General features: G+C 42.0%; 1 protein-coding gene and 1 long non-coding RNA gene across 3 annotated transcripts; one reads left to right on the forward strand and one right to left on the reverse strand.

Moving 5' to 3' along the window:
• Window positions 1–5,057: 5,057 nt before the first annotated feature.
• LOC115547543 (uncharacterized) lies at window positions 5,058–10,558 on the reverse strand. 2 transcript variants are annotated; one of them, XR_003977381.1, is made up of 5 exons: window positions 10,324–10,558; window positions 9,967–10,026; window positions 8,201–8,374; window positions 7,166–7,272; window positions 5,058–6,785 (listed from the first exon to the last, which is right to left on the reverse strand). It is a non-coding gene; the product is annotated as an uncharacterized LOC115547543 (long non-coding RNA). The 2 variants fall into 2 exon arrangements; XR_003977380.1 differs by having other exon boundaries at window positions 5,058–7,272; window positions 10,324–10,553.
• On the forward strand, window positions 7,798–9,457 carry pdyn (prodynorphin). Its single transcript, XM_030361841.1, has 3 exons — window positions 7,798–7,957; window positions 8,237–8,368; window positions 8,607–9,457. The coding sequence occupies exons 2-3, from the start codon at window positions 8,249–8,251 to the stop codon at window positions 9,183–9,185; spliced, it is 699 nt and encodes a 232-aa protein (XP_030217701.1). The 5' UTR covers window positions 7,798–7,957; window positions 8,237–8,248; the 3' UTR covers window positions 9,186–9,457.
• Window positions 10,559–11,037: the final 479 nt, after the last annotated feature.

Below are 11,037 nucleotides of genomic sequence, written 5' to 3' on the forward strand. Positions count from 1 at the left end.
TGTGTGTTTGATAAATCACTGATGCATTGTCTATTCTCTGTTTGTGGCCTCCCAGAATTCATGGGTTCAAACTCAGCTGCGATCTTCTGTGTGTGAAGGTTCTCCCCATCTTCTTTCCCCCTTGGCTTTCCACCAGCTGCTCATGATTTCACCTGCACCAGAAGACGTGCATGTTTGGTTAAAGATCCCATGGCATGAAAATTTCGCTTTCTGAGGTTTTCTAACATTAATACAAGTTCCCCTAGCTTACCTATGCTCCCCCAGTAGCTAGAAATTTCCTTGGGTCTAAAACGAGCACTAGGCATTCTGCTCCGCCTTTGAAAAAAACAAAGCTCAGACGCGCCGTTTTGGAATTTTCCCCGTATGTCGTCATAAGGGGAGATGCCATCTCCCGTTTCTCTGCCTTTCCAGCTCAGAGAATTTGGCCCGCCAATGAGATACGACCGTGCGAGCGCCGTGTGTGTGTGTGTGTACACGCACTGTATCGCAAGTGTTATTTGGATAACCGTTCTGCTGTTGGTATTATGGCGCATTACACGTCGGTCTATCGTCTCTGATGTTTCCGCAACGAGACTCGTAGTGGGGGTTATCTCAGAATTGGGGGAAAGGAACTTTGGCTTTGACTCCCTGAAGTACATGAACCACGACATGGAGGAGAAAGGGATTGTTGCCTGTGAATGTCTCCCGCTTGAGCCCCGCTTCCCGTTGCCGAGGGACCGCTGCCAAGGGACCACCGCCTCGGCGATGCTCGCTGCAGGAGGCGGTGGTGCCTAACGGTGACCGCTGCCGAGGCGGTGGTCCCTCGGCAGCAAGGCTCCGGCGGGAGACAACCGCGGTCGACAATCCCTTTCTCCTCCATGTCGTGGTTCAGTCTACTTCAGATTGATGTGGAAGAACCAGAGAAGTCGGAGAACGCAGTCGTTTGAGATTCATAATATCGTCTGGAGGCTCACACAGCTTTTGGCTGTAATAATAAATATTATTTGATATAAATAACTATGTATAATATGATAATATTTAGATATAAAGCTCCAGGACTCCCGCCGGAGCACCCGAAGTGTTCTAGATAGAATATTTACAGAACACGGCAAAAGGCTGTGTGCGCCTCGCCATTGCGATACATCCACTGTAAACAGAGCGCATGGTACCGTGGCAGCAAGCTGCTCAGGGCCACACCCCCATCCTCCTCCTTGACCCGCCTCTCTCCTCCTCATTTGCATTAAAGCTACAGACACCGAAACGGCGCGTTTTGAGAAAGCTCCCTGTGTGAGTGGTGGTAATTCTGCACCACGGCTGAAACGTCTTCAAATACTGTGTTTGGGGCCCACTAATATCTATATTAAAGCATCCATAAAGTAGCATGCCATGGGACCTTTAATTCTCCTGCCTGTTCCCTTGACCAAGGCACTGGCAGTGGACCTGCATTGGGTCTGCAGGTCTATACTGCAGCTGCCCACTGCTCTAGGAGATGGGCCAAATTCACAGGACATATTACCCCCAAGGGAGACAATAAAAGGTCTCTTCTATTCTAATAGTTGTAAACTTTTAGAATAGAGTTCCATTTGCGGGAATGTTCAACCTTAAACCTGAGCCAGAATGTATGGGAAAGAGCCATGGTTGGATTTATACGAGTAGTCATGACTCAATATCCTTTTTACATGGTACTTATAAGTGCCGAGAAAAATTAAGTATATTATATTCGAAAATCAAAAATGAAAATTTTGTGTGAAAATGGACAGCAATAAACTCCAATACAGGTTTTCCTTTAATATTTCAAAAGCAGCATTACGAAGGACAATTTCATATAACTAAAACCGAGTGGAAGTCATATTGAAGGGTCTGAATCATGTTCCTGCAAGCCATTAGTGTCAAAGTAGGTGCGATCCTCCTGTCTGTTCTGGACTCCATGCTCATTTCATCCGCGCTAGGCGCTCTGTGCTTTCCTGGTTCTCTTCGCCTGCCTCTGTATCACGCTACGCATGGTGTGAAAAATCGTGTTTCTATTTTAATTATTTTAATTTAAAACTGTGGTTAACAGGGTTGGAGGCACACTGGTGTGCCATTCATTTGTAGGAGGGAAATGTGTCATGCCAATGAATCCAAAAATACGTATTTCTATAATCAATCAAGGCGTGATATTATGCCACCAGGTTGGAGTTTGATTAGCCCTGCCGCCTGTTTTAGTGTCATCACAAGTGGGCGTGTCCACCTAGATGTCTGTTGGGTACATCAGTCTACCCAATGGACTGTTGCAAGTGTTGCTTGTCTACACTCCCACCTGTGATGTAACTAACACAAGAAAATGCAGATTTTCAAACTACTGGTGGCATAATATCGTAACGTGTTCATGTTAATTTGGCAGCTTACCATGTACTTTGTTTTGATAGGTTCCTGACCTTTATGTTTATGTCATGAGAGCTGGGACCAAAAGAAAGAACTTTCTAGAACCGTTCCGGTCTCCAGTCTTTCCCTTGTTTCATTAAGATATGAAATATTCACAGTAGTTTGCTCATTGTGTTAGTATTGTTATTTTTACTCTGTTTTGTATGTCAAATCTACGAAATATATGTCCTTTATATCTTAAAATAGATTTTTGGACCAAACATATATGCTCCTTTTAAGGTGGACAACCAGTAGACCTATATGGAGTATCAGAGATGGGTTAACCCTACCTGCAGCCTTACTTTCAATATGAATTATTCATTACCCGGTGATAGTGAATGTATTTGTGTAAATGTCAACAAGCCACTTGAATCAACAAGTTATTGTGCTATCGTTTATTTATTTAAATGATGTGTGGGATTTTAGAGGTGAGCACATACATGTCGTTCATGCATGTCGTCTAATCAGTGACACGCTTAAAGGTAAGGCGTTCTCTTTAAGTAGACAGAATCATATCGTTAACAATACGTCAATCTGTTTCACGTTATAATCATGAGTTCACCATTAATGGTGAGGATGGTTTAAAGCTTGAGTGTTTGGTCGGACACGTCATTATTATTATCACGGCTATACTGCTCTGATGTGAATGTTGTAGATTACGGTTTATATTCTAACTTGTAGTTCCTTGTGGGCTCGCAGCTTTAGTCTGCCATGGCCGTGGTGATGATTTTGTTCGGATTGTGTGGTCTTTCATGGTCAGGGCACGTCTCGTTCAAGCAGGTGGAAACCTGTTCTGATTGTCTCCTCTGGGGGGAGCGCTGTGACTGCGAGGTGGAGGGAGGTTCATCAACAGGAAGTTGGCGAGGGGATGTTCAACCAAGGCACTAGATTCATCATTGCCCTTATGAACATATTGCCTGTTTGGCCGGTCAAGGCATCCGGGTCCCTTTTTATGAAGGCTTTAGTATTTCCAAGAGAAAAGCAGCGGTTCATAATGAATGGCAGTAGCTCAGGAGGTAGAGCGGGGGGGGCTGGAAACCGCAAGGTTGCTAGTTCGATCCCCGGCTTAGTGTCGAAGTGTCCCTGAGCAAGGCCCCTAACCCTAACTGTTCCAAAAGTGCTGTCTGCGCCTTGAATGGTTGACTCAGCCGTTGGTGTGTGAATTTGTGCATGAATGGCTGAATGTCAGGCTTATTGAAAAGCGCTTTGGACAAAAGCGATATATATATAAATGCAGTCCATTTACAATTTCATTATCCAAAACTATCTCTTTGCATGGACCGTGGGATGCAAACAGGCTAACTTAACTGAGATCATCGGTTTCATGTGAAAAACGTCTAACCACTTTGACTGGCTGTGGATGACTACTACAAAGTCCTGATGCTTCTACACTGAGTGGAATAGTTATTATACTCAGTATAATAACTATTTTACCAGTCAAGGTAAACCAGTATAATAGTTATTATACTCAGTGTAAAGGAAAAGCATCTCCGACATTTTGGTGAGAATAAAAAGGAAAAGAGTTTCCTTGTTTGATTGTTGCCTGGGCCATCCAGTCATTTCAATCCTGGATGACCCAATTCTGGATGGCACATGTATGTTATTTCTCCCCTCTCCCCCTGTCTTAAATTAAGCCCCAAACACTGTCTGTCTTTCACCGTACATGTTGGTCCTCTGATCATTTAGGTCCTTTCTGGATGCAAACCTCGTGTTTTAAACCCTTTTACAAATAAACCTCCAGTCCCTCTATTTTCTCGACTCATCTGTGCATATTTTTGGTTGTGGACTTGTTATGGACGAACAGCTGTCATGAACAAACAAGTACAGCTGTCTCAGATGAGTGTCTATTAAGGTCAGACGAGGAGCTGAGCAGGTCCTTCACAGCTTTCTCATTGTGAATAAAATGTGCCGGCAGCAATGCTGTCAAGCCACACTGTGAGGTGAACATTTTTTTCTGGGGAGAATATTGAAATTATATGTTTAAGCAACATACATGAACCGTATTAGGTAAAGAACAGTGTATTCAAGATATAACTAGGCATTGTTGGCTTTATAAAAGGTATTGAGAAACAAACAAACAAGCGCAACTTTCCTCAATATTAATATCTTGCTTTGAACCTCTGAACCAACCTGTCTTTTCTGTTGCTCACTATGGGTTCCCTGATTCTGTTTTTTGTCTGTCCCGTCCCGCCTACTAGACGGTGATTGACTGGGTGAAAAATCAGGCCGGGCCAGATACCAGTCAAGGAAAACCAGACCCTTAATCACTACATTTAGTAAAAGATGGTGGGATTCAATTGCTGGTAGGCGGGAGCTACCATTCAATGTTCCCAGTAGGGTAAAACGGGGGGGGCTTTCACCTTTCAGCATTTACTGTGATTCTGGAGTCCTTGGCAGTGTAACATGATTAGACATACAAATTCCAGAAGTAATTTAGTACTCTGATATTTTCTAGGCAGTGAATTGTATTGCGTTCAAATTGAGAAGTGCGCCCTATAGTTTGAGTTCTATAATGACAGCTCAGAATTGGTCTTTCCTAGACCAATCTTGCTCTATCCTCCATACTAAAATGGTGTTCCCTGTGTACGATTATATGCCATATTTCTCACCACTATTGACACTTGAGTCAATGAAGTAAATATTGTTATTTAAGACCTTAGAAAAAAGAGATCTGGATTGAAATAAGGTATTGATGCCAAATAAATGCTTTAATTGATACTTGAACATTACAGTTAGGAAATAACATTATCAGAATATGATTCTGTCTATGTTTGCAGGGATATTTGTTTGACATGGTGGGTGTACAATGGCCCTGAGTAGTAAACAACACACAGTGTGTGTATGTGTGTGTGTGTGTGCCCATGTGTGTCTGTGTCTGTGAGAGAGAATAATAAATCAGATATTGTAGCTATTGTGCTTCTGGGGCCAAATATATTACAGTATCATGGTCACATACTACGGCTTCTGACTAACCAGCCTCTTCTCAGATCGTCTCTCTCTCGCTCTCTCTCCCCCTTTTATTCTTATTTTATTTTTTCATTGTCGAAGCTAATTCTTTTCCATCTAGCTACGCATTGCGTTGCCGTGACAACCCGAAGGCCAATTCCTCTCAGAAGTAAGTTGACGGAAATATGAAGACCCTGAGAGTTTGTCTCCGCGAATCCTTTGTCTCTTTTTTTGTTGCATAGCAATAGCCCTCATTTGGTAAATCTAAAACAATCACATCAAGGGGTCTTTGGTCTCTCCTTCATTTCTGATGAGCCTTAATTAAATCTTCTCTCTGGTAATGAAGTTTCTATTTATGTACCAACATGAGTGTAAGATAGATGGATATATCACAACAAGATTAAGTGAATCACTTGAGGACAAGCAGCATGCAGGTACAAACCACAAAGACAAAAAGAGACACAGAACTATAAGGAGTGCAGCTGAGATTTCCATTCAACAACGCTGTGATAGGTGTTTAAAAAAACTGCTGCTGAGGAAAAGGAATGAATTGTAAAACGCTTTCACGCGCCCCGCGTGACGTATGATGATCACACTGCGGCGGATACAGACAAAGGAAAGCTGGGAAGGGAAGCAGGTGACCATCTGATTATGTATATCGTGTGCCTCTGAAAAGCAGATTGGTGATGTTATCTTCCTCAAACACGGGACGGGTCAAGGGATGTCAACCGTAGGCAGAAGGAAACCCTGAAGTAGAAAGTGCAACGCACGGTTCGAAGGATGTAACCCTGTTCTTACCGCACCCATCACTGTTACACAAAATGATGGGATGATCATGTATCATAAACTCATGAAAATAACAACATTATGGCCGCAGCGGCAGACCTTGTATCAAGATCTTTCCCCCATTTGGCTACTGATATGTGGGGAAAGAATCCCTTGATGGGGAGAGCCATGGTGAATCAGTGTCATTCTTTTATTTCAAATTAGGTCTTTATTGAAAAATGTGACATTTAGTGATGTCATAAATTGACTACAAATGATACAATTCTTAATATACTTTTAGTTAAACAGTATTGCATAAGCATCCTCTAATATCTGCGTTTCTGATTGTTGATGTGTCAATATGTGGGAGTATTGAGATTCCTTTGAGATATGCAGAGGTCTCTAGGTAACTGTGAAATGTAAATACACGTTCGGACAGAGGCAGTGAACATTCACAAGGTAGCGAATCTCATCCTGAAGGGACAGAAAATGAATAACATTCTGTGTGGGGGTGTGACTTCTATCTGAAAGGCACTCTTACAAAAAGTTTTTTGAAAGAATGGCCATGGGAATCTAGAAAGAGATACACTTCTAATAGGAAGACTTGTCCCCAGCTGTTTAGTAGCTAGGCTTTATGATTCCTTGCCGGAAGGTGCTGGATCCTCAATGTCTGCAGTGTTCCTGTAGTCATTCTTGAATTATTAAAAATAAGATTATTAAACCATCCTGACCATCTCTCCTGGCTTTTATTAAACATCATGAGGTTACAAATATTTGTAAAAAATATTAGTTCATTCAGAGTAGTCGAGCTCATCTGAACACCTTAATATCAGATCTGCTTTTAGAACTTTTGTCCCTGTTTGACTTCAAATGTATAATATAGTACATAGACTAAAATCAGGAAGAGATTAATGATTTTTAAAAATCTTGGTTAGGGAAAAGAACAAGGCTGCTAAACTACCATGTAAATAACCTTGAACTTCAGGCTCGAGGATTTTCAGTCACGGTGTTGTTGTTGCCTCCGTCCAGGGAATCTGTTTGTATGATTAATTTCATCTTATGTCTTACCTACCGTACGGTCACACCAAAGTTTATCGAGCGGGAAAGGAAGCCGGCGGGCCTTCGTTTTCAACGAGAGCTGGCGACGAGGAGCGGCGGTCAGGCAGTCCGCGTCCTGAACTACGAGGAGAGTGGAAATGATGAAATGTAACTTTATGCAAATGAGTTCCGTTTTTACATCGGACTAATGAGCGTTCAGCGTCAGCGTGGCCATGCCGACGCTGAAGGAGTGGCCAACACAGTATCATCAGGGCTATTGCAATATGGGGGCATTTGCTAAAATGGAACTGTGACGCATAAATCATAAGAATCGTGTCTAAAGCACAAACATAATTGGCCTAATTTCAATGTGTCCCCCCCCCCCCCCCCCCCCCCCCCCCCACCGCTAAAGTATAGCCAATATCAATTCACTGTGTATCCTATAGTCACCTCGATTGGAGAACAACGCTTACGCATCTACAATTTTTACTATTATTATTTGGTTACACCAAACCAAACCGTTAACGATCTAACGAGTAGGCCAATTGCTTGTGATGATAGTACAGCGACCCAATCTATACGACCCAATTGGTGTGGGCGTAATACAGGCGTGGGTTGGGGGTGGGAATCTGCGCGCCTCGCTTCGCATTGTGCATTGGTCAGGTGAAATAGATGCAGGTGTGACGTATTTGGGTGCCAGGAGCGTCTCCATCCGTATAAACAAGCTCCAGGATCCACGCATGACCATTACTGTGGGAGGACACTGAGTGGTCTCTACGCGCTACAGGCTACCAGTCCAACTTACGCATTCGATCACGCTACTGAGGTAAATTGTCTTTTTAAAATGTTTGATCTGTAAATGTCTTTCCCATCCCATTACGTTTTCTGAATTAGGCAGTATATATATTTTTCATGTTATTAGGATTCAGTCCTGGTGATATTAAGGTTTTTTCTCTCATGACCATCCAGGCTTGAGGGACATAATGAAAACAAGCATCCGTGTTCATTCCATTTCAAATTACCATTCAGACTTTATGTGTGGTATTAATACAGTATATATGAGTTTCACCTCGGAGGGTGACTTTGTCTCCCAACTTCCCCTCAGGGCTTTGGGGACATGGAGTGGTACGTGTGCGTTCTGGTGCTGAGTTTGCCGTGGTCCGTTCACACCCAAACTTCTCCGAGATGTCAAAACTGCGTTCGTCAGACCGATTCAGGTGCATCTTTCAGTCACCTGGTAGGCCTATGATATACAAATATTGCACATTAACAAAGAAATTTGACGGTTAATTGATTCGTTAATCATGTTGGGATTAAGCCGGTCCACTCGTTTAGTTAGAATAATGTTATTGTCTAGTCTTTATGATATGCCACCGATTACAGCCAAAAGCTTAAATAAATACATCTATTGTTAGCCTATGTAGTGAATTAAGATTCAAGTTTAATCAATTTTTATTATCTTTCTTTTTTATCAGACTTGCATTTTGGAATGTGAGGAAACCCTGTGGAAATCTAGAGAATGGAAGGCAGGTCGGCCGACCAACATCCTGCAGACAGCAGCCTCAACAGGCTCCAACCCACAGCGAGCTGCAGAGAGGAGCACACAGACAGAGAGAACCGGCCCACAGGCCAGCCCAACACTGCCCCGGCTGCTTTATAACGGACTCACTGAAGCACATTTGAAGAATACAGTGGCCCTCCCGATGATTGACAATCCTGCGTTGAACAATCGAGAGCAACAGATTCCGGAGATGTATGGGGAGGAAGAAGATGGCGCGTCGGAAAACGAGTTGGAAGAATTGTTGAGTAAAGTTAAGCTCTATGGCAATGCGTTTCGTCACGTTGGTCCGAAGTCTAGGAGGAATAATGACGCAGGGGAAGGCAGCCAAGAGCGCGAAACACTGCAAAAGCGTTATGGTGGCTTCATGAGACGGATCCGACCCAAGTTGAACAGCCTGAAGTTGGATAATCAGAAGCGTTACGGTGGCTTTTTACGTCGCCATTTCAAAATCGCAGTGCGCTCAGAACCCCAGGCGTTTGACATTAGTCTATAGATCCGGAGGAACCAGGGGGGCTGCTGAGCGTCGTGGCGTGTTTAAGTTTATCTGCATCCATCGCTACAATTCATAATTGAAATCCTCTCTCTTCAAATAGATACATTGTTAATATTTCTGTACAAAAAGAGCACGCTCACATGAATAGGACTATCAGACATATTCCAAAAAATAAATATCCGTGATGTGTGTTGAGCAAACTGTGGGCTACTAATATAACAAATGCTTGTTATGTAGCACTAATAAACTTTTGCGTTTCATACGTCCCAGAAGTCGATATATTTTCCTTTTTTTGGCTATAGGGGGGGGATCTGGTGCGGAAATACAGCCGAGTAGCCTTCAGCGTATTAATTACTTATTATCATCAATTCATATATATAAGAGGTGGAAATTCATTCATGATGTGTTGAAGGTGGGGACAGATATATAGCCTACTATTAAAAAATATACAGGCTAGACTGTAATTATAACCAACAACGAGGAAAGAATTCAAACAAACTGATCCTTTTAAGTAAAAATCCTATTTGTAAGGACTGTTTAAGACCTGCAATAGTCAAATATTTTTCTATATAGAACAATGGCTATATATGTCTTACTTTATTGAGCATAAACCCTCAATAATTAACAGCCTTTTGGCTATCGGGACAGGTTGGGGTATTTCATTGTTAATCAGAGCATGAAGAAGATTGAGTGAACTTTATGCGCTTTTCATTATCTAAGCATCGAGTGGAGAATGGACAGTAATAATAATCGTAATATTATGGCCAATTATCAATATTACCTAACACTCCGTGGCCTGGACGTCCTTGGGTTTTATGAGTCAAGTGATGCGTGAGGAAGACTGTATAAGAAAAATGCATGCTGTTAATATTACCTTACAATTTCTAGTAATGAAGGGTCTCCATTGCGACAACAGCTATACAACATTTCCTCTCCTTCAAAGAATGACTGTATCAAATACAATCACTTGTTTGTAATTATCTTAGCGTTTCTTATGTATCCTGTACAAAAGTAACAATTATTCAGTCAATGTAATCCCACAGTTATAGGCAATTATGAACCGTTTAAGTAATACAATTGCATCGTTTCATAAACAATCCGTATTATGACGTAGGCTATTCAAAGTAGGCCTACTTACGTTCTTAGTCCTACCAGCCTAATTCCTCTGCGGTTATAATAACTGTAATATTCATAATCACAATATATCACTTATTATCATTCCCCCAATTACAACGTATTCGTAAGCAGTTGGGTCAAAACCCAAAATCAACAAGTATATCGCCCTTTACCTCATACAAGGTAGGTAATCCGAGGTATTTGGCGCCCTCTAACGGTATGCGGTAGAATATATCATTTTCATTGAGGCGTCGTCTGAGGAAAAACCCAAGTTGAGCAATACTTGGTTGGGTTTGATGACACACACTATGAAAGGGGAATGTTACACAACACGCTGGCATCAGTGTGCGTAATTTCATCAATGCGAATGATTCTAACAGTTAAAGTTACAGAAGCCAGAGAACCTCACTTTAAATACATGCTCTATTTATTAACTGCATGTAGACCTATATACATTTAAGCCATAAAATAAGCAGAGTGGAATATCGTCCGTTGAATGTATTCAGCTTGGATGGGGTAAATTGGTAGGGAAAGTTAAACTGAGTTAAACATGAAACATGCTCTATAAAGAATCGAAAAGAATAGAATGCTTTTAGGACGGATCGGTGAGCCTGTAAAGTTTTCTAAAAAAGGAAAAAGCTTATTTTCCTTTCTTAGAAGATTATTTTGCTGATAGACAAGTATCTGCTGCTGATTTGCCTGTTGATCGGTGTTGACCAGAAGGGGGAGACAAGAC

Source organism: Gadus morhua, chromosome 7 (genome assembly GCF_902167405.1).
Source record: "Gadus morhua chromosome 7, gadMor3.0, whole genome shotgun sequence".
Lineage (NCBI taxonomy): Eukaryota > Metazoa > Chordata > Actinopteri > Gadiformes > Gadidae > Gadus > Gadus morhua.

Coding starts and splice junctions, on each gene's coding strand:
- pdyn (XM_030361841.1), top strand. CDS start 8,249: ATGGAGTGGTACGTGTGCGTTCTGGTGCTGAGTTTGCCGTGGTCCGTT. Junction 8,369..8,606: donor GTGCATCTTTCAGTCACCTG/GTAGGCCTATGA, acceptor CTTTTTTATCAG/ACTTGCATTTTGGAATGTGA.